Here is a 23,990-nt window from a genome sequence, read left to right as displayed (position 1 = left end):
TCCAATTTCGGAACTAATGGCTATGGGAAGCAGATGATAGACAGCACCATGTCGACAAGGGAGAAGACTAATAGGGAAGAGGAGAAGGAGGCACAGAGCATTGCTGTGTTACCATATGTACAAGGGGTCACCGAACGTATTGGCAAAATTCTACGAAAAGCCGACATCAAACCAATTTTCCGAAGCAGAAACAAAATATCAGACATGCTCGGTTCTACCAAGGATGCAGTTGACAAACTACACACAGCTGGCGTGTATGAAATTGGTTGTGTGTGTGGATTAGTCTACATAGGTGAGACGGGACGTCCGATTAGCACAAGGCTCTCGGAACATGAAAGATATATCCGCCTGAAACAACACACTAAGTCAGCAGTGGCGGAACACCGAGACGAGTGCGGGAAACCAATATTTTTTCAAGAAGCCCGCGTCCTGGCGAAACAGCCTCTCACTTTCAAAAGGAAGATTAGAGAGGCGATAGAAATAGCCAAAAGACCCGCCAACATGAATAGAGAGGACGGGTACAAGCTTCCGAGGTCTTGGCTGCCTGCAATAGCAGGGCTACGGAGCGGCGGCAGAGCCGTGGCGGCCCATGCAGACACGCGGAGAGCCGCAGCAGTGGTCGCGAGCACACAAAGCAATGGCACGCCACAGCCGGCTTCTGGACAGCATGGAAACAGTGTGACGTCACAGCCATCACCTGTTCGCTATTCGTCCGTCTCCTCCAATGGGGTGGATTAATATAAGACCAATAGAAAACAGCTATTCCAGCCAATGACAGACAATAAAGGAAACACCAATAAAGCATACCTTTCACCCCTCATCCTCCTCCTTTTACAGCCAATCAAGTAACGACACGGTTTTCTCGTGCAGCTATTTAAGGAACCAAGTGTGTTCATTTAGCAGTTAACGTAAGGCCCTGATGAAGGCTAGCTGCAACGCTGGCCGAAACGTTGGCGCATTTTAAATCATGACGATGCGGTCTGATACCCTGAAGAATTTTATTGAAGAAGACAACGGCCGCGGAAGCCTACGCTTACATGCCATCATTGTGTTGTGTGTGGTTGGGAGATCGTTTATGTAGAGGTTAAACAGTAGGGGCCCTAGGATGCTTCCCTGGGGTACTCCCGCGTGTATACCGTGTCGTGTTGATTGTTTTCCCTGCACGTCAGTGTTGAAACTCCTGTCTGTGAGGTATGAGTGTATTAGACGCAGCAGCCCGTCGGGGAATCCCGCGTCGCTGAGTTTGCGGATGAGGCCGTTGTGCAATAGACGGTCGAAAGCCTTTTCGATGTCCAGGAACACTGCCCCTGTAGCTTTGTTTATGTTGAAGCCATGTGTTATATGTTCAACGACCCGTAGGAGTTGTTGTGTTGTGGAGTGGTGATTCCTGAAGCCGAATTGCTCCGGTCTCAGGATGTCATTTGTTATGCAGTGCCTAGTGATGCGTTTGAAAATCACCTTCTCAACAATCTTACTGAGCGAGCTCAGAAGGCTGATGGGTCGGTAATTTTGTGGGAGGCTGTGGTCTTTCCCCGGCTTCCTGAACATCAGGACCTTGGCCGTCTTCCAAAAGGCGGGGAAGTGTTGGTGTTTTAGTATGGCATTCGTTATGTGTGTTAGGTACTCAGTTGCTTTATCCGTGAACTCCTGGAGGACACGGTTTTGAATGCCATCATGACCAGGGGCTTTCCTAGCAGCGGAATGCATTATAGCCCAGGAGACTTCGGCTGTGCTAGCATGTCGAATGTCGTCGCGCGATGGTTGGGCTAGAATGCGTGTAACCTTTTGGTCAGTAGCAAGTGTGAACACTGGATCTGATGGTACCAGGTTCGGTGTGAATGACGCTGCGAGTGTTCGGGCCATTAGTTCTGCTTTCTCTTCCGCTGAGTATGCAGGTCCGTCAGGCCCTTGAAGCGTTGGGATGTATATTTTCTCCCTGGTGAAGTGTCGGGCTAGTTGCCACACGCCAGGTCGTGCGGTGTCCAGCCCTTCGAGTTTTTGGTTCCACTGTTGTGTTCTATGTGTTTGTATTTTATCATGTATGATGCCCTGTAGTCTGTTAATGTGCCGTTTGAAGTACGGACGCCTGGTGCGCTGCCATTGTCTCATGAGGCGATTCCTCATTGAGATTAGGCCCAGGATTTCCTGGGGCAGGACCGCACTGCGTTGTTGTGAGGTGCGATCAGGTATGGTGCCTGCCATTGCGTCCTGGACGGCGTTAGTGAGGGTTTATACTGCCTCGTCAATTTGTGCTGTTTCATTAATTTCGTGTATAGGTGGGATGTGGCTATCGAGCGTTTGCTTGAACAATTTCCAATTCGCACGCCCGTAGTCCAACATCTTGCGTTGTTCCATGTGCTGCAGTGTTTCCTCAATGCATAGTATTACAATCAAAATATCCACGGGTGTGCTGCCGGTCTATAGTGTACCCATTTTTTCGAAATACTGTATTTCGAAAAAATGGGTACTCAGAGTGGCAGATTCAACGTGCTCTCCGCCCAACCACTGCAGCACAACCTGTTGAGATGGATGAAGTCACGAGGGAGGAGGTAGGCACTGCATTTATTCCATACACAGGCACACTCTCGGGGAAAATCACCCGCATTCTGAAGAAACACCGGGTCGGAACTGTGTTTTGTCCTCCAAATAAAACTCGTGCACTGGTGGGGAGCGCCAAAGATGACCTCGATTTGAGGAAGGCCGGCGTGTACCAGATTCCGTGTCAATGTGGCAAGTCGTATATTGGTCAGACGATGCGTACCGTCGAGGACCGATGCCGTGAACACCAGAGGCACACTCGACTGATGTATCCGAGCAAGTCGGCGGTCGCTGAACATTGTTTGTCGGAAAAACACGCCATGGAGTATGACCGCACGAGGATTCCGGTACAGACGTCGAGATACTGGGACAGCGTTGTTAGAGAGGCCATCGAAATTCGCACCAATGACGACCTCATAAACCGTGACTGTGGCTATAATCTTAGCAAGGCTTGGGAACCAGCGATTGGGTTAATCAAGAGTAAATCGAGCAAACGTATAGTTGTGACGATCACGGCGGACAGAGCCATCACACCGACGTCATCTCAGACGCCGTCGCAATCTGTTCCACCGCGCGACCGTGGCGCGGGCCGCGGACGGCGGAGGGAGCGCGCCGCGGGCGGAGGGTATTTAAATCGGCCGCCGCCGCGACCGAACCCAGTTCCCTCTGAGCAGCCATAGCGTACGGATCTCCGTGCCGGCACGTTCACAGGAGCTCAGTCCGTCAGTTCACCTGATGATGGTGACATGTATGATCGCCGAAATATTGTGCCCGTTGGACACTAGCAGCACACCCGTGGATATTTTGATTATCAAATACGCCGGGAGAAACTCAAGAATCACGTATAGTATTACAGGTTGGTGGTTTGAGGGCAGATCGTTTTCAACGGCGACCTTGAGTGTCGCTGTAATGCCCTTGATGAGGGCCATGTCTATCACGTCTGGCCTGTGCCCCCTCTGGTAGGGAATGTGCGTCGGTTCAGTCGGCGCTAGTATAATGTAGTTTCTGCCTAGTGAATGTTCGCACAATTTTTTTGCCGTTGGGATTTCGTATGCGTGAATTCCATTCTGGGTGTTTTGCGTTCAGATCTCCAGCGACTATTACTCGCGGTGAAATGTTGAGTAATGTGCTGATATCGCGTGTTGAAATGCCTACAGGGCTGTTGTATACCGATATCAGTGTGGTGTAGGCTCCGTTGAACTTGACTCTGACGGCCGTAGCCTCGATTTTTTCCAGTTCAGGGAGCTCTATGTTTGTGTGCTCAATGTCTTTGTGTATGACGATTGCAGTTCCACCTGCCACGGCGTCGCCCGGTCGGTCGGTACGATAGACATAATAGCCAGGAAAGTTTAATTGTTTGTGCGGTTTAAGTTTAGTCTCGCTCAGTAGCGCGACAAGGATTCCCTTGCGCTCCATGAACGCGGCAAATTCTGCCCTTTTGTTGTGGATCGAGTCTGCATTCCAGAACAGGATCTGTGATAGTGTGTGCGGGTCTGTGTTATAGGCCGGGTGTGGCATATTATTCATGTAAGAGTGTGAAAGAGTGTTGTGATGGCAGTGTGTATGACAGCCCAGTATTGCCCGGGTTCGGCGCTCATGAGCTGGGTGATGAGTGTAGTGACGGCCGTCAGCACCTTGGTAAGGGTTTGAACGGTCGTGTGTCGAGGGAATAGTGTTTCCAGTATTCCCCCAGGCGGTGTGTTGGTGTTGGGTGTGGCAGCCTGAGGTGCTGTTGTGGAGTTAGCGGCCGCTTGTGCGGGTATTGGTGTGTTGTTAGGAGCGGCATTTGTGCTTTGTGACAGAGGTTGTGGCGCCTGTGTTACTTCTGTGGTGAGGGGGATGGTAGTGTGAGTTACAGTCTCGGTGTCTTGTTGACTGTTTTCCTGTGTGTTGCTGTTCTGTTGTTGCTGCGTGGCCTGTTGTGGTGATTTCGTGTTCCCCGCCCTGTGTTTGCGTGTACGTCTATTCCTCCTCTGGGCTTGGGGTTCGGGGGGTTCTTGTGTGGATGTGTTTTCCTGTATATGGTGCGTTTCTTCGCAGCACGTGATTTCCGGGAGTGGGGTCGTGTTGTTTGGGGGCATAGGTGTTGGTACCGATGCTTGTTTGGTTTCAGGTGTTGTCTGTGGCTGTTGTGTGGCTGTTGCAGCGGTTGTTTCACGTGTGTGTGTAGGGCGCTGAGGTTCCGCAGCCTGTGCCGTTCCGCCAGGGCTTGCAACCGTGGCAAACGTTACGCCGTTCCTTACTGGGTTCGGCGTTGGTCTTGGGCGTGGTATGTCGTACAGTACCCTGCTCTTGTCTTGTTTACGCTTCAGCGCCTGTTTGTAGGAGCTGCACTGTCTGACGTTTGCCGCATGGGGCCCACCGCAGTTGGCACAGCGTCGCTGGTTTGGCTGTGTTTGCGTGCAAGTGTTGGATCTGTGGTTGCCAGCGCATCCGCGGCAGCGAGTTGCCAGGCCGCAGCGGAGGGCCGAGTGGCCGAATCGCTGGCAATTGTTGCATTGTTGGGGGACGTTGTGTGGTTCGTAAAGCTCTACACGTACGTCCATCCGCAGAAAGCTCTTTATCTGCAGGATGGCGCGGGAATCAGCCGTGTCGGCTAACTCGACCATGTAGTGTGGTAACGGTGCGTGTGTACGGAACCCTGTCATCCAGGAGGCACTTTTACAGTCGAATCCCAGATAACAAAGGGCCGCATGTACTGTCTCGTTGGGGGTAGTGGGATCCACTCCCTTGATCACGTATTGCTGGGTTCTCTCGTCCAGCGTTCTGTACGTGTAATGTTCGATCTTCCGATCTTTGAGGGAGGTCAGAAGATCTTTATATTCGTTGTCTGTGGCAACGTACAGTGAGGCCCTATCCCCCGAGTACTTTGCGTGTAATGTGCTGTTTATGTGCCTTTCCGCGAATGCAGTATTAAGGGCACTAAGGTTTCCATAGTTTTGTATAACGACTGGGGGGAAACCAGTCTTGTGTTGTGTGGGCACCGCTGTGGCTTTGTGTGCTTTGTTGTTGTTCGCCACAACTGTGTTTGCGTTTTGTTTTGTGTTAATGTTGCTAGCCTGAGATGAACTAGTGGGTGTAGGCAACAGCGCCTTTCGGTTGCCTAGCGAGTTTGGTTGCTCGCTTGTTTGTGCTGGTGTTTTTCTGGGTCTGCGTTTTGGGCCCTCCACCTGCCAGGGCTCTGTGTAGTGGTTTTCTGTGTCCACATCCGCCGCCGCTGCCTCGATCTCTGGAGGCTGCGGCGTCGGTGGGAGAATGGTACATGACTGTCCAGTGACAGGTGAGTGTAAAGTGATGTTGAGTGTAGTTGTTTTGGTGGGAGAGACGTCCGCCCCGGAAAGTTCGGTGATTAGCCGGCGCGACTCGAGCTGCTTTTGCGCTTTCGCGCCAAGCTGTCGAGCGTCGCCAGCCGCTCCCTTGCCTTCGTTAGCGGGCGGGGCGCGAGTTTCGGCGGGTGCAGTCGATCCTCGCGCCTCTTGTGTTGCGGTCTTGCTGCGGGTGACAGCAGGGGAAGTGCTAGCAGCGTCCGCCATCTCGCACTTAGGATTATTTATTGGGTGGGAAGAGGGAAACGACAATTTTAATTTTCTCGATAGGCGAGAGAAGTGTCTCTTGTTCTCTATTGAAGTGGGTGGTCCCTACTTTACGCTAACATGCGCTGTTCGTGCAAGCGCGGCACCTAAAGGAGGTGCGGAAGAAGAATGGCCTGCAGCACGCGGGCTTGGTCCAGTGAAGGAGCCCTAGTACAGCCTCAGAGTCCATAAAAGAACGTGAGAATCACGTTGGGTAACCGGAGGCTACCGGGAGCTGCGAGCCGAAGCTCTTTCGCGGCAGTCCGCGACTGGTTGCGCGGCTTTGTGTCGAAGGGGAGCGAGCTCAACCCTTCGGCACTCGGCCGGTTGCCGCTGGGCGGTTGCGCTGGGACCGGCTGATGCACACTCCCCGGGCGCTGCCGGGCGACTGGCTGCGGAGTGCTGGTAGCGGTCGGCTGGCGCGCGGCAGCCTGGAGGGGGTAGCGAGCGAGCTACGGCTGCTGGCGATCGGCGGCTGCGCTGCGAGGTCCTCTCCGCTCGGCGTCCACGCGACGACTCCTCTCAGTAAATAACATCTTAGACAGTGTGGTAGTAATGCAAAGTAAAAAGCAAAAAGTTGAACGTAAATAAATACAAACGGAATAAACAGGAAAAACTTTAACACAAAACTGTAACAGCAAGCCTACATACCACTTTACATTAATAAACAAAACCAATACAAGGCTACTAATATTGTTTTATTTTGTTAATTTTATTTATTAATGTGTATTGTTATGTAGGCTTGCTGTTCCAGTTTTGCGTTAAGGTTTCTTCTGTTTACTCTGTTTATATTTATTTACTGTTCAACTTGTTTACTTTTTACATAGCATTAGTACCACACTGTCAAAGAGGTTATTTAGTGTACGTTCCTGTTTCAATGTAGATGTGTAACTTCTTTTCCAATACCATTCACAAACATTGTAACTTCTTTGGCAATAATAGTCAGTAAATGTCTGAAGATGGCCCTGTAAGCCGAAAACAGGCTAACACAATAAAAGTAATACTGTAGAACAAAAGAAAACTAGCGCTTTTCATTTACTATAATGTTGTTCTACCAAGAACCGACGGGAGATTCAGTTAACATGAATTAACTCGCGTTTCCCCTAGTGTACAAATACTCATTATAAATAGTGTGGCAAGAAATAGAGACCAACTCGTACAACAGCAACAAGGATGAGGCTTTTCTGAACTAAAGCACGAACGATAATGTCGGAGCCACTACTAGGTGACGTCCATGTGACGTCACGTACCTAAGTGGGTCCGAGTGCGAGTGGTAAAATTAATAAAGCCGTTCAGAGGCGCACTGTTTGGATAAAAACGTTCATCACTGTACACAACGGAGAGGACAGAATTTACACACGTGAACGGAGGAACACGAACGGAGAGACACTGAAGCACCAATGTAAAGACAAACACGAGGACTGGCGACGATCTCCAGCGCACGAAAAAGCTGGGGGCCTGCCAGAGGGAAGAGGAGAGGGTAGGAGGGAGAGGGGGAGGGGGTTGATGCCAGTGGGAGAGAAGGAGGGAGGGGGAGGGGAGAGGGTAGGGGGGGTGGAATCCCGGGGAGGGGAGGAAGGGAGGAAGAGAGGAGGGAGAGAAGGGCAAGAGGGTGTCCTGGAGCAAAAGCGGAGGGGGAGGAAGGGGAGGATCAAAGTTAGTAGGAGGGGTAGATGGAGGGGATGAGGGCATCATCAGGGAGGGGAAATTGGCGGAACCCACCTTGGGCCAGGGTATGGAGTGTAGAGAGATGGCGAGTGGGTGGGATGCGGGAGTACAGGCGCGGCAGTGGACGGGGGTGGGAAAGGATGGGAGAGACAAGCAGGTGAGGGGGATCAAGTTTGTGGGAGATGTAAAGGATCGGTATCCGTTCAAGGGACAGGAGGAGGTGTGGGAAAGGAATTAAGTTGTAGAGGATCTGCGAGGAGGAGGGGAGGTGGATGTGATAGGCGAGACAGAGAGCATGGCGCTCCAGTATTTGAAGGGATTTGTAGAAGGTAGGAGGGGCGGCGGTCCAGGCGGGATGGGCATAACAGAGGATAGGGCGGAAGAGGGATTTATGGGTGTGGAGGACCGTGGAGGGGTCCAGACCCCATGTGCAGCCAGAAAAGAGCTTGAGGAGGCAGAGTTGGGAGTGTGCCTTGGCCTGGATCGTCCGGAGATGGGGGGTCCAGGAGAGGCGACGGTCAAGGGTGACGCCGAGGTACTTGAGGGTGGGGATGAGGTTGATAGGACGACCGTAGGTAGTGAGATAGAAATCGAGGAAACGGAAGGAAGGGGTGGTTTTGCCTACAGTGATCGCCTGGGTATTGGAAGAATTGACCTTGAGCAATCACTGGTTACACCAAGTGGTGCACTGGTCAAGATAGGAATGGATAAGGCGCTGGGAGCGTTGCAGGGTGGGGGCGAGGGCAAGAAAGGCGGTGTCATCGGCGTACTGGAGAAGATGTAAGGGGGGTGAAGGCGGGGCTGTGTGGCTGCCGCTGGCCTTCTTATATCGCGGTGGCAGAGGGCGCTCGTAGTACAAAGGGTACAGAGCCGCTGCAAACGTGGCTCAGTGGGTGCACACCATTGGCTCCGCCAGACACCGCACGACCGCGATCTGACAGGAACTTGCAATTCCGTTGCCAACATTAGGACACCTGTGGAGAGGTATCGATACGTGACAGCACAAGAATGGCAACTTGTCACGAGTTAACCGATTTTGAATGTGGGTTAATAATCGGTGCAAGATACATGGGTCATAGCATATCGTAGATTACGTAATAATTCGGGCTTATACCGTGAACAGTGTCTAGAGCGCATCTTCAGTAGGGAAGAGACAGCGTTTCCACACGCGTAAACTGCCGCACAGCCTTACAAGTGTTTGGCAAACGGACGCCACGTCACCTCTATAAAACCATAAGAGGTGATCGATGGTCTTCTGTGAGTCAGATCGCCGCCGATTTGGATGTGTGGCGTCAGTAACCCATTTCTACCACGACTGTACAGAGAGAAATGCACTGCATAGCATATTCATATTCATATTCACTGCTTCACGTTCATATTCACTGCTCTCACACAACAGTTGGCCAGTCAGTCCATTTTCCACGTCTGTCATAATTCGAAATAATTATGAAATTTTCTACTGTACGCTTCAATGAAATTCATTTTCCTTTACTTGCATGAAGATTCCTTTATTTTTAAAGTTGTCTTTGACATTCAGAACTTTAAATAAAGAATTTATTTCGCTTGTTTTTAGACGGTCTTCAAAGGTATATTCTGTACCGAGCTATCGATCTCTGGAAGCACAATTTTCTTTGATACTTTCAGCAAATGGCAGGAGCAAACTCTTTGATGTTCCGATATCCGTGAGCCAGTGAGAAACAAGCGCCGCACGTGTCCGGGTAGAGAAAGGTGTGTTTGAAAGGACAAGCCGGCCGCTGGTGGCCGAGCGGTTCTGGCGCTACAGTCTGGAACCGCGCGACCGCTACGGTCGCAGGTTCGAATCCTGCCTCGGGCATGGATGTGTGTGTTGTCCTTAGGTTAGTTAGGTTTAAGTAGTTCTAAGTTCTAGGGGACTTATGACCTCAGCAGTTGAGTCCCATAGTGCTCAGAGCCATTTGAACCATTTTTTGAAAGGACAAACCGAGAGTTGTGTGGTGTCCAGTTTAGTTGCGCGGCGTCTTGAGATCGGCAAGTGTGGTAAAATTCTTTATACAAGCATAAGATTTGAGTACAATTGAAGTCAGAGTCTGCTGTTAACTAGCAGACGTCTTAAAATTACTGTGTGCCATTTTTCTGGTTCGTACTGCAAGACTTGGAGTGGTGATATTCGCAGTATTTTCAGAACTTTAGTGAGGGATTTCAATGTCGACATGATGCCCTCGTGGTTTTGTAAAGTGAATGATTAGCAAAGAACGGTACAGAATTGAGTTTCCATTAATTCACTAGAATATCAGAGCACTTAAAGTTGTCACTTTCCCATTTAATGAACTTCTTTCAGTATTTTCTGACATGTATAGATTTTCTTTTGTTGTAACGCTTCACGTGTTGTGGTTGTTTGTACAATGTACTACGTACACGTATGCTGTGTGTGCCTTGGCTTAATCATACTTTAAATGCTATTATATATTTTCCAACTCAAACATTTTAATAGTCACTTCTGATCCCTTGCTGTTAGCCGGCCGCTACGGTCGCAGGTTCGAATCCTGTCTCGGGCATGGATGTGTGTGATGTCCTTAGGTTAGTGAGGTTTATATAGTTCTAATTTCTAGGGGATTGATGACCTCAGAAGTTAAGTCCCATAGTGTTCAGAGCCATTTGAACCAACCTTACTCTTAGTTTCAAATTCTGATATCTTTCCGGCCGAACTATACTTCGCAGTCAGCATCAAGGAATTCCGCGTAATATGTTATCAAGTTATTCCTTGCAATGTGAATTTTGTCTTCAGAAAAGGCAGTAATTTTCCCAAATTATCACTGCGAACATTATTACGTATTTGAGTAATTTGATTGAGCAAAACGCTTCATCTTTTTTTCTGCATGATTTCAGAGAACTGAAGCTAAGTCAGTCGTTGCAGTAGCTGAGGGAGTGGGCTATTCATTACTTAAAATAAAGCGTGATTGTTGCTTTACGCCTTACAGTTTCAGGTTTCAGAAGAGGAATGTTATTCTAACAGACTGAGCCAAGCATACCCTATACATAGAACGTAGGTACAAACCCAGTTGCTAAGACAAGATTCACGTGAATGTTTACCTCAGTTTAGCAGCTGCACACAATTCTGTTAACTATTTACTTATGCCCATTATTAGTACTTTATGCAAAGTAAGTTACTGCTGTTCTTTTGCCATATTTCCGCAACAGCGCAGTCAGACAGCGTTACTACATGAGTTCGACAGTCTAAATTTAATGCACACTACTGGCCATTAAAATTGCTACACCACGAAGATCTACATCTACATCTACATTTATACTCCGCAAGCCACCCAACGGTGTGTGGCGGAGGGCACTTTACGTGCCACTGTCATAACCTCCCTTTCCTGTACCAGTCGCGTATGGTTCGCGGGAAGAACGACTGTCTGAAAGCCTCCGTGCGCGCTCTAATCTCTCTACTTTTACATTCGTGATCTCCACGGGATGTATAAGTAGGGGGAAGCAAAATATTCGATACCTCATCCAGAAACGCACCCTCTCGAAACCTGGCGAGCAAGCTACACCGCGATGCAGAGCGCCTCTCTTGCAGAGTCTGCCACTTAAGTTTATTAAACATCTCCGTAACGCTATCACGGTTACCAAATAACCCTGTGACGAAACGCGCCGCTCTTCTTTGGATCTTCTCTACCTCCTCCGTCAACCCGATCTGGTACGGATCCCACACTGATGAGCAATACTCAAGTATAGGTCGAACGAGTGTTTTGTAAGCCACCTCCTTTGTTGATGGACTACATTTTCTAAGCACTCTCCCAATGAATCTCAACCTGGTACTCGCCTTACCAACAATTAATTTTATATGATCATTCCACTTCAAACCGTTCCGCACGCATACTCCCAGATATTTTACAGAAGTAACTGCTACCAGTGTTTGTTCCGCTATCATATAATCATACAATAAAGGATCCTTCTTTCTGTGTATTCGCAATACATTACATTTGTCTATGTTAAGGGACAGTTACCACTCCCTGCACCAAGTGCCTATCCGCTGCAGATCTTCCTGCATTTCGCTACAATTTTCTAATGCTGCAACTTCTCTGTATACTACAGCATCATCCGCGAAAAGCCGCATGGAACTTCCGACACTATCTACTAGGTCATTTATATATATTGTGAAAAGCAATGGTCCCATAACACTCCCCGGTGGCACGCCAGAGGTTACTTTAACGTCTGTTTGCTAAAAACTCTTCAATCCAGCCACACAGCTGGTCTGATATTCCGTAGGCTCTTACTTTGTTTATCAGGCGACAGTGCGGAACTGTATCGAACGCCTTCCGGAAGTCAAGAAAAATAGCATCTACCTGGGAGCCTGTATCTAATATTTTCTGGGTCTCATGAACAAATAAAGCGAGTTGGGTCTCACACGATCGCTGTTTCCGGAATCCATGTTGATTCCTACATAGTAGAATCTGGGTTTCCAAAAACGACATGATACTCGAGCAAAAAACATGTTCTAAAATTCTACAACAGATCGACGTCAGAGATATAGGTCTATAGTTTTGCGCATCTGCTCGACGACCCTTCTTGAAGACTGGGACAACCTGTGCTCTTTTCCAATCATTTGGAACCCTCCGTTCCTCTAGAGACTTGCGGTACACGGCTGTTAGAAGGGGGGCAAGTTCTTTCGCGTACTCTGTGTAGAATCGAATTGGTATCCCGTCAGGTCCAGTGGACTTTCCTCTGTTGAGTGATTCCAGTTGCTTTTCTATTCCTTGGACACTTATTTCGATGACGTGCTACAGACGCGAAATTTAACGGACAGGAAGAAGATGCTGTGATATGCAAATGATTAGCTTTTCAGAGCATTCACACAAGGTTGGCGCCGGTGGCGACACCTAAAACGTGCTGACATGAGGAAAGTTTCCAACCGATCTCTCATACACAAACAGCGATTGACCGGCGTTGCCTGGTGAAACGTTGTTGTGATGCCTCGTGTAAGGAGGAGAAATGTGTACCGTTTCCGACTTAGATAAAGGTCGGATTGTAGCCTATCGCGATTGCGGTTTGACGTATCGCGACACTGCTGCTCGCGTTGGTCAGGATCCAATGACTGTTAGCAGAATATGGAATCGGTGGGTTCAGGAGGGTAATATGCAACGCCGAGCTGGATCCCAACGGCCTCGTATCACTAGCAGTCGAGATGACACGCATCTTATCCGCATGGCTGTAACGGATCGTGCAGCCACTTCTCGATCCCTGAGTCAACAGATGGGGAAGTTTGCAAGACAACAGTTCGACGACGTTTGCAGAAGCATGGACTATCAGCTCGGAGACCATGGCTGCTGTTACCCTTGACGCTGCATCACAGACAGGAGCGCCTGCGACGGTGTACTCAACGACGAACCTGGGTGCACGAATGGCAAAACGTCATTTTTTCGGATGGATCCAGGTTCTGTTTGCAGCATCATGATGGTCGGATCCGTGTTTGGCGACATCGCAGTGAACGCACATTGGAAGCGTGTATTCGTCATCGCCATACTGGCATATCACCCGGCTTAATGGTATTGGGTGTCATTGGTTACACGTCTCGGTCACCTCTTGTTCACACTGACGGCACTTTGAACAGTGGACGTTATATTTCAGATGTGTTACGACCCGTTGCTCTACCCTTCATTCGATCCCTAAGACCGCATGTTGTCTGTTCTGTACGGGCCTTTCTGGATACAGAAAATGTTCGACTGCTGCCCTGGCCAACATATTCTCCAGATCTCTCACCAGTTTAAAACGTCTGGTCAATGGTGGCCGAGCAACTGGCTCGTCACAATACGCCAGTAACTACTCTTGATGAACTGTGGTATTGTGTTGAAGCTGCATGGGCAGCTATACCTGTACACGCCATCCAAGCTCTGTTTGAGTCAATGCCCAGGCGTATCAAGGTCGTTATTACGGCCAGAGGTTGTTGTTCTGGGTACTGATTTCTCAGGATCTATGCACCCAAATTGCGTGCAAATGTAATCACATGTCAGTTCTAGTATAATATATTTGTCCAATGAATACCTGTTTATCATCAGCATTTCTTCTTGGTGTAGTAATTTTAATGTCCAGTAGTGTACATTATAAGGTATTTCAATTCAGGCTATATTCAGGATACAGATTCGGATGTAACCCAAATTCAATGAGTCTTTAAACTTCGTTGATAATACGGATAACATTTGTGTGTCATGAATCCGGATGTTAAAGCACTACTAAATGGGGAGCACGACATATCTGAGTTGTTGCTGTGAGTGACGTGTGCCACTGCTGTTTTTCTCCTACTTGTCAGTGAGCGTGTTTGCTTGTTTGGTGTTGCAGCCGCGGTAGAGTGCGCAGACGAGCGGCTGCAGGTGTTCAACAGCTCGTGCTACCTGTTCGTCAGCTACCCGCAGGTCTCGTGGCAGACGGCCAGGCAGACCTGCCAGGACAGGAAGGTGGGTGTCACACAACTGTTCGCAACATAAGCGTCCATGCACAGACCCTGTCGCTGAAGTCACGGGTTGGTGAGTAACAGAAAAAATGGACACATCGTTCTAACATTTGGAGCATCCATTTCGTCCTGGATTAGCCTGCTACTCAGCGTATGTGGACTTTTATTCACTTATTTGCTTATCGTTTCCTCGTGGCTTCACCTCTGTTCTTGTCCCAAACACATATTGCACATATCTCCTCCTCCTTCTCTCTGCCTATTCCTCCTCCCCCTCTCTCTGTCCATCCTTCCCTACACCTCTCTCTCTCTCTCTCTCTCTGTCTGTCTCTCTCTCTCTCTCTCTCTCTCTCTCTCTCTGTGTGTGTGTGTGTGTGTGTGTGTGTGTGTGTGTGTGTGTGTGTAGTGTGTAGTGTGTAGTGTCACAGCAGCCTTCACAAAACACTTGTGGCCTGAAGTCAACCAACCTGAACCAACTTCATATGATCGAGAACATCGAAGTTCTCTGTCAGGAGATCACATACAAGCTGTTTCTCTCTACTTTTACTCTCTCCCCATCACACACACACACACACACACACACACACACAGTTCCCTCCATTACCAAACTATTCCTTGATACTTCAGGTTGTGTCCTACCAACTGATCTGTGATTACAGTCAAGTTGTGTCATATTGCTCTTTTCTCGCCAACTCGATTCATTGCCTCATCATTAGTTATTATTTTGTAACACAACATATCAGATGCTTCCATTCTCTTCTTGTCTGTACTGCTTGTCGCCTTTGTTTCACTTCCTTACAAGGTTAAACAGAAGTTTAACAAATGCTTTCAGAGAATACTTCTTAACACTTAAATTTCTATTAATTGTTAACAGATTCCTCTTTTTCATAAATTCTTTTCTTACTATTTCTGATCTGCATTTGATGTCTTCTGTACTTCAGCCATCAACTTCCGAAATAGTAAAGCTGATGTACAACTTCTCTGGCTTGTGATTCCCAATCTACTTGTCTCACTACCATTAACGGACTTAAGCAAGGTTGTAACCTGTAACCAACCTTATTTAATAGATATATGAATTATTTTATCAGGAATTGGAGACAGGAAGTAAATCTAGGTATACATACTAATAGAAATGATTATGATAATATCCTTTTAGAAGCACAGGATGTAACAATTCTGAAAGAAACTGAAGATGAGATACTGAAAGTAGTGTGTAGACGACAATATGTAGGGGAAATGAATGTAACCGTTGTATATTCATCATGGGAAATACCCCATCCGCACAGAAATGATAACAGTTAATGTACCACTTGAGCAGGTCTACAACATTATTTTTTTTTATGAGAAGATAGGGATGAGGATATAGAAAATAATATTAAAATATCAGTGTATATACAGGATCATAAATAATACATTTTAAAACAGATTCAAAGGTTTATAAAACCATGGCTACACCTGTATTGCTATACAGAAATGAGTCATGGACTCCTAAAAACCTGATTAAAGTAAACTGCAACCAGCATAAACGAAATTACCATATAAGATCACACAATAAATGAGGATGGAATCAACTAGATTCTTGTAACATTAGTGAAAAGAGTGAAGAAAATAAAACTTCATGGGAACATCAAATACAAAGAGAGAGTGTTAAGGGAATTCCACGTCAGGCCACGCATTAACATCCAATAGTAGGAAGAGACGTAGTAAGACTCAGAATGCAATGACTTCGGAAACTGAAGATGGATTGGTTCAGTTCCAAACACTGAACAGCAGAAAAAGAAGAAGAAGAAAACGACTATGCTCAGCACCGCTTAATTTAATTTGACTACATTCCATTACCACTGTTTTACGTTTGTCGATATCCTCATGTTGTAGCCTCTTTCCAAGACAGTATCTATTCTGTATTTTAAACATAGCTGCGATACAGCAACGGTTCCACGTCAACAGATTAAAAAACAGCCGACCAGTTGCAAAGGATAAAGTAATCTTTACCTAGGTTTCAATAGATATAAATCTATCTTCTTCAGAAGACGGCCTGGGGACAATGAACATCATAATTTATAACCAAGGTAAGATACATGAGTCAAGAATAAAGTATAACATATATTAGGAAAATCTTGTATTACAACATGTGAGAAGGAATGCTGATACTTACAATATTACAGTAACATGGAGTGAAGTATCTTAGTCATTTTTGCAAACATTTACATAACTCAGTTGATCTAAATAAAATATAGCCCTGAGTACAGGGTTTGTCAAACATATAGAATTAAGAACACAGTAGTTGAAGAGCGCATGGGCGACTGAGTAAAATCGGCCAGCGTAGTAGCACTGCGGCCAGGGCAGGTGGCGCTCAGGTCGCAAACTATTTGCCGATTGGCGTACTGAAGTAACGTGAGGTATCAATATTAAATGCATCCTTAGATAGAGTTACAAAAATAAATAAAATCATTTACCACTCCCGTTGTGACATACTGGGAGTTATAGGCGCAATCACGTAGAACATTCATCAAAAACAGGACAGGTGGCGCATCCGCCATGAGTAATACGTAGTGGCATATACAGCCAGAATATAACGGTTATATTACCATAATAGTAAAACACATAGGATGTATATAAGTGACAAATTTTAGAAAATCGTAATGGCTCTTAAGTCATAATTATGAAACCTGGGCTATAATCCAGTTAATACATATGTTAGAATGAAAAAAATTATTACATGAAGGCCCGTATATTGGCAGCCATACATCGTGAGAAAAAATATATTACATAACAGGCAGTGAACTAAAAGATAAGAAAGTGCATCATAGCTTCCTGAGGAAATGGAGTACTGAGGTTACTAGCATTTATGTTATATATTAAACAGTACGGGTTTGAAGCCTTCGAAAAATTGTCTACAGGCAAGGTTCAGCTGATCATTAAGTATATTGCCGTCTTTGAGCTCAAGATGTTTGAAAATAAATAGCTCTTCCCACAGATCTAGTCTCCGTCCTTTGACTTGTCTGTGTAGGATAACCGTGTCTTCTAACTGTTTTGGCGTATGGCCGGCTATCAAGAGGTGTTCAATGGCCTCTCATTTCTTTTGCAATATATCACAGAAAAACAATCTCATGAACCATGGACCTTGCCGTTGGTGGGGCCGCTACGGTCGCAGGTTCGAATCCTGCCTCGGGCATGGATGTGTGTGATGTCTTTAGGTTAGTTAGGTTCAATTAGTTCTAAGTTCTAGGCGACTGGTGACCTCAGAAGTTAAGTCGCATAGTGCTCAGAGCCATTTGAACCATTTGAGCCGTTGGTGGGGAGGCTTGCGTGCCTCAGCGATACACATAGCAGTACCGTAGATGCAACCACAACGGAGGGGTATCTGTTGAGAGGCCAGACAAACGTGTGGTTCATGAAGAAGGGCAGCAGCCCTTTCAGTAGTTGCAGGGGCAACAGTCCGGATGATTGACTGATCTGGCCTTGTAACACTAACCAAAATGGCCTTGCTGTGCTGGTACTGCGAACGGCTGAAAGCAAGGGAAAACTACAGCCGTAATTTTTCCCGAGGGTATGCAGCTTTACTGTACGGTTATTTGATGATGGCATCCTCTTGGGTAAAATATTCCGGAGGTAAAATAGTCCCCCATTCGGATCTCCGGGCGGGGACTACTCAAGAGGATGTCGTTATCAGAAGAAAGAAAACTGGTGTTCTACGGATCGGAGAGTGGAATGTCAGATCCCTTAATCGGGCAGGTAGGGAAATGGATACGTTAAAGCTAGATATAGTGGGAATTAGTGAAGTTCAGTAGCAGGAGGAACAAGACATTTGGTCAGGTGACTACAGGGTTATAAACACAAAATCAAATAGGGGTAATGCAGGAGTAGGTTTAATAATGAATAGAAAATAGGAATGCGGGTAAGCGACAACAAACAGCGTAGTGATCGCATTATTGTGGCCAAGATAGATACGAAGCCCACGCCTACCACAGTAGTACAAGTTTGTATGCCAACTAGCTCTGCAGATGACGAAGAAATTGAAGAAATGTATGATGAAATAAGAGAAATTATTCAGATAGTGAAGGGTGACGAAAATTTAATAGTCATGGGTGACTGGAATTTGGTAGTACGAAAAGGGAGAGAAGGAAACGTAGTAGGTGAAAATGGATTGGGGCTAAGAAATGAGAGAGGAAGCCGCCTGGTCGAATTTTGCGCAGAGCACAACTTAATCATAGCTAACACTTGGTTCAAGAATCATAAAAGAAGGCTGTATACATGGAAGGAGCCTGGAGATACTGACAGGTTTCAGATAGATTATATAATGGTAAGACAGAGATTAAGGAACCAGGTTTTAAATTGTAAGACATTTCCAGGGGCAGATGTGGACTCTGACCACAATTTATTGGTTATGACCTGTAGATTAAAACTGAAGAAACTGCAAAAAGGTGGGAATTTAGGGAGATGGGACCTGGATAAACTGAAAGAACCAGAGGTTGTACAGAGTTTCAGGGAGAGCATAAGGGAACAATTGACAGGAATTGGGGAAAGAAATACAGTAGAAGATGAATGGGTAGCTTTGAGGGATGAAGTAGTGAAGGCAGCAGAAGATCAAGTAGGTAAAAAGACGAGGGCTAGTAGAAATCGTTGGGTAACAGAATAAATACTGAATTTAATAGATGAAAGGAGAAAATACAAAAATGCAGCAAATGAAGCAGGCAAAAAGGAATACAAATGTGTCATAAAAGAGATCGAAAGGAAGTGCAAAATGGCTAAGCAGGGATGGCTAGAGGACAAATGTAAGGATATAGAGGCTTATCTCATGAGGGGTAAGATAGATAGTGCCTACAGGAAAATTAAAGAGACCTTTGGAGAAAGGAGAACCACTTGTATGAATATCAAGAGTTCAGATGGAAACCCAGTTCTAAGCAAAGAAGGGAAAGCAGAAAGGTGGAAGGAGTATATAGAGGATCTATACAAGGGCGATGTAGATGAAGACAATATTATGGAAATGGAAGAGGATGTAGGTGAAGATGAAATGGGAGATCCGATACTGCGTGAAGAGTTTGACAGAGCACTGAAAGACCTGAGTCGAAACAAGGCCCCGGGAGTAGACAACATTTCATTACAACTACTGACAGCCTTGGGAGAGCCAGTCACGACAAAACTCTACCATCTGGTGAGCAAGATGTATGAGACAGGCAAAATACCCTCAGACTTCAAGAAGAATATAATAATTCCAATCCCAAACAAAGCAGGTGTTGACAGATGTGAAAATTACCGAACTATCAGTTTAATAAGTCACGGCTGCAAAATACTAACGCGAATTCTTTACAGACGAATGGAAAAACTAGTAGATGCCAACCTCGGGGAAGATCAGTTTGGATTCCGTAGAAATATCGGAACACGTGAGGCAATACTGACCCTACGACTTACCTTAGAAGCTAGATTAAGGAAAGGCAAACCTACGTTTCTAGCATTTGTAGACTTAGAGAAAGCTTTTGACAATGTTGACTGGAATACTCTCTTTCAAATTCTGAAGGTGGCAGGGGTAAAATACAGGGAGCGGAAGGCTATTTACAATTTGTACAGAAACCAGATGGCAGTTATAAGAGTCGGGGGACATCAGAGGGAAGCAGTGGTTGGGAATGGAGTGAGACAGGGTTGTAGCCTCTCCCCGATGTTAGTCAATCTCTATACTGAACAAGCAGTGAAGGAAACAAAAGAAAAGTTCGGAGTAGGTATTAAATTCCATGGAGAAGAAATAAAACCTTTGAGGTTCGCCGATGACATTGTAATTCTGTCAGAGACAGCAAAGGACTTGGGAGAGCAGTTGAACGGAAAGGATACTGTCTTGAAAGAAGGATATAAGATGAACATCAACAAAAACAAAACGAGGATAATGGAATGTAGTCGAATTAAGTCGGGTGATGCTGAGGGTATTAGATTAGGAAATGAGACACTTAAAGTAGTAAAGGAGTTTTGCTATTTGGGGGGCAAAATAACTGATGATGGTCGAAGTAGAGAGGATATAAAATGTAGACTGACAATGGCAAGGAAAGCATTTCTGAACCAGAGAAATTTGTTAACATCGAGTATAGATTTAAGTGTCAGGAAGTCGTTTCTGGAAGTATTTGTATGGAGTGTAGCCCTTAATGGAAGTGAAACATGGACAATAAATAGTTTGGACAAGAAGAGAATAGAAGCTTTCGAAATGTGGTGCTACAGAAGAATGCTGAAGATTAGATGGGTAGATCACATAACTAATGAGGAATTATTGAATAGGATTGGGGAGAAGTTTGTGGCACAACTTGATGAGAAGAAGGGCTCGGTTGGTAGGACATGTTCTGAGGCATCAAGGGATCACCAATTTAGTATTGGAGGGCAGCGTGGAGGGTAAAAATCGTAGAGGGAGGCCAAGAGATGATTCAGAAAGATGTAGGTTGCAGTAGGTACTGGGAGATGAAGAAGCTTGCATGGGATAGAGTAGCATAGAGAGCTGCATCAAACCAGTCTCAGGACTGAAGACCACAACAACAACAACAATCTCGTCAACCTTGAAATATTTTATTCCTTCTACCTTAACATTAAAGCCCTTTCAAATTTTTCCTTGGTTTCCTTTTCTAGTTTCCCAATAGACTGAATAACACGCGTTAGGTTACAACACTGATCCACTGCCATCTCAACAACTCGTTTCCTTTCATATCCTTTGACTCTTAAAACCGCATCTGGTTTCTGCTCAAGTTACAGACAAATTTTCACTCTTTGCATTTTATCCTTTCTTCTTTCACATATAATACATAGCGCAAAATAATTAAAGGGTAATTTTTTAAAACCTATCATTTTGCCCCATTACGACGCAGAAGTGTTAAATATGGTTCAAAGATACCTACAATCTTCCTTTGTAATCGTGGATTTCGTTGAATTGTTTTGAATGGTCGCTGGTTGTTGTAGTATCTTTACCAGGTCATCAAGAACATTGTTCTGTTGCACGTCGCAACGCAAAATGTCGTTTTCGACCGTGAAATGAGTTTAAAAAACGCCCCAAGGCAAAGCATGATTTCATTGATGCCATTTACTCCACCTATTGAGGCCTATTCGAGTCGATTCTGAGCGGCAGTGAGTGCTAAATGTTTTCTTGAGCCACCTGTAAGAAATCCGCATGATTTCAACGCTGGACGTCTCTGTTCTGACCTGCATCACAGAGGTGTCAAGAGAAGGGGTGACGTTTGGGTAAGAGTATTACGTGACGGAAACCTTATAGTGGTGTTGGGGAGAATTTCGGTGATATTTGGTGCGAATGTGGCATTAATAACACATCTTACGCGTAGCATGGACAATAGAGCCTTGCCCTTTTTTCGCAGGTAGGGCCTACAGTTATTAGACAACAATTCGAAAGGAAACATAACGAAATATCAATTTATCATTTAAGTACATTTTTTTTTATATTAACATTTAAACATTACTTTGCTTTCGGAAGCGCCGCCAAGACAGATAATGACGTTATACAGGGTGTTCGGAAATTCTCATAACAAAGTTCAAGGATTTTTATAGGGGAATGAGTACATGATAGTTTGAACAGGAACCAATGTTCGGAAACGTGGCGTTTCCCTTCTACGACAGTTTCGATTCAGATGTTACTAATCCACTTCCGCTTGATGAACTGAATTAGGTGTGACGCAGTAGGGCCTACAGTTATTAGATAACAATTCGAAAGGAAACATAACATCCGTTTATCACATTTTTTATGTTAACATTTAAACATTACTTGTTTGTATTACTCCGAAACAAAAAAGAATCCAGTATACTGTACGTATAGAACAGTACTGATGCATTACATGCATTACAACAGCGGCACGATGTGACAACCACCAATGTTATTAGAGACGTCGTACATACGAAGCATGTTCTCGTACACACTCTACATCCTACATAGTTTCTCCTCAGTGTCTAGTGCAGCGGCGAGAACTCGTGGCAGCACATCTTCCTCTGTCTCTACAGAAGTCTGGTCAGTTAACCTTTGCATACGACCCCATAAGAAATAGTCCGGCGATCGCGGGGGCCACACGTTTGGACCACCTCAATCTATCCATCTTGAGATGTCTCCGAAACGCACGTGAGAAGTGAGATCGTGCTCCATCACGCTGAAATCAATTTCTTGACGCACGTTCAGTGGCACAGCTTCCAATACCGGGTCCAATATTTTTTGCAGGAAGATCAAGTATGGAGGACCAGTAAGCTTGAGTGGAAGGAGGTATGGCCCAATCACATGACCGTCCACACAATACCAAACCGATGTTGAAATCCCTGAACGTGTGTGGCACGAGGGTTTTCGTCTGCCTAGACATGTCTGTTTCGCGAATTTAGAACACAGTCGCTAGTGAACTGACAGTCATCTATGAACAGAAATTGACTTGGAAGCAAGGATGTGTCGATGCAGCGGTGCAGGAACAACGTGCAGTAGGCAACGCCTTGTGGAGAATCGTCTGGACCAATAGCGTGTAACCTTTGTAAGTGGTACGGATGTGACTGTTGCTCACGCTGAACGCCCCAGACGATACTGTGACTAACACCCACTGCACCCGAAATTGTTCAAGTACTCATTGACGGGCTGTCTTCAATGCTATGCTTCTTTAAATTCGGACGTGAGGCGTTGCCGTGAAGCACCACAGTCCTGCCTCCTCCCCATGGGGATATGTTTCTCAGAGCCGCTGTGTAACTTGCGCGAAAAGTTTATGCGATGGCGTGCAACGTTGCGCCAGATGTTCGTAATGCAGATGACTTGGCAGCTCTTTCGCTGTCTCGAGCTTCGCCGTACACAACGAGCACGTCTGTGTATTCCGAAAACTTGTACCAAACCACATTCATTGTATCGAAGATACACAGGAATTGAACAGGTGTCGTAGCAAGGCGGACGTTAAGTGACATCAGGTGACCATCTGACGTAGCGCACGTCATCCTGTCTACCCAAGCGCCTACCAGAAAAGGCAACTCTGAGACTTTCCTCTTTCCCTCAGCAGACGTGGACGCTTTACAAATCTGAAATGAAACCTTCGTCGAACGGAAACGGTACGTTCCGGACATGGGTTCCTATTCAAAATACACACATCAAAAAAAGTTTTGCATCACCTCTGTTCCGCGAGTTCCGGAATCTCTACAGAAAATTGGAATAGAAGTCAACATAAACATCATTTCCGTCCTTTCTATTGCTCATGAAAACCACACATTGCATGTTGTACTACCATACAGCGATTCCTTAAAAAGGTGGTGGACCAAATTGCTGTATACACCGGTACGTATAACACCTAGTAGCACGTCCTCTTGCATTTATGCATGCCTGCATTCGTCGTGGCATACTATCCACAAGTTCAACAACGCACATTTGGTCCGGATTGTCCCATTCCTCAATGGCGATTCGGCGTGGATACCTCAGAGTGGTTGGTGGGTGACGTCATCCATAAACAGCCCTTTTCAATGTATCTCAGGCATGTTCGATAGGGTTCATGTCCGGAGAACATGCTGGCCACTCGAGTGGAGCGATGTCGTTATCCTGAAGGAAGTCATTCAAAAGATGTGCACAAAGGGGGCGCGAATTGTCGTCCATGAAGACGAATGCCTCGCCAATATGCTGCCGATATGGTTGCACTACCGGTTGGAGGATGGCATTCTCGTATCGTATTGCCGTTACGGCGCCTTCCATGACCACTAGCAGCGTACGTCGGCTCCACATAATGCCATCCCAAAACAGAACGGAACCTCCATCCTGCTGCACTCACTGGACGGTGTGTCTAAGGCGTTCAGCCTGACCGGTT

General features: G+C 46.2%; 1 protein-coding gene across 1 annotated transcript in view; it reads left to right on the top strand.

Moving 5' to 3' along the window:
• The window catches only part of LOC126252230 (uncharacterized), a 596,261-nt gene that overhangs the window by 238,377 nt on the left and 333,894 nt on the right, over positions 1-23,990 (top strand). Inside the window, exons 7-8 of the mRNA XM_049953102.1 lie at positions 1,192-1,197; positions 14,103-14,209. Of these exons, the coding sequence (XP_049809059.1) occupies positions 1,192-1,197; positions 14,103-14,209 (113 nt within the window). The remainder of the gene's footprint in view (positions 1-1,191; positions 1,198-14,102; positions 14,210-23,990) is intronic.

The sequence above is a fragment of the Schistocerca nitens genome, chromosome 4 (genome assembly GCF_023898315.1).
Source record: "Schistocerca nitens isolate TAMUIC-IGC-003100 chromosome 4, iqSchNite1.1, whole genome shotgun sequence".
Classification (NCBI taxonomy): Eukaryota; Metazoa; Arthropoda; class Insecta; order Orthoptera; family Acrididae; genus Schistocerca; species Schistocerca nitens.
The sequence above is the reverse complement of the archived record's forward strand: the minus strand, read 5'-3'. Positions and strand labels throughout refer to the sequence as shown.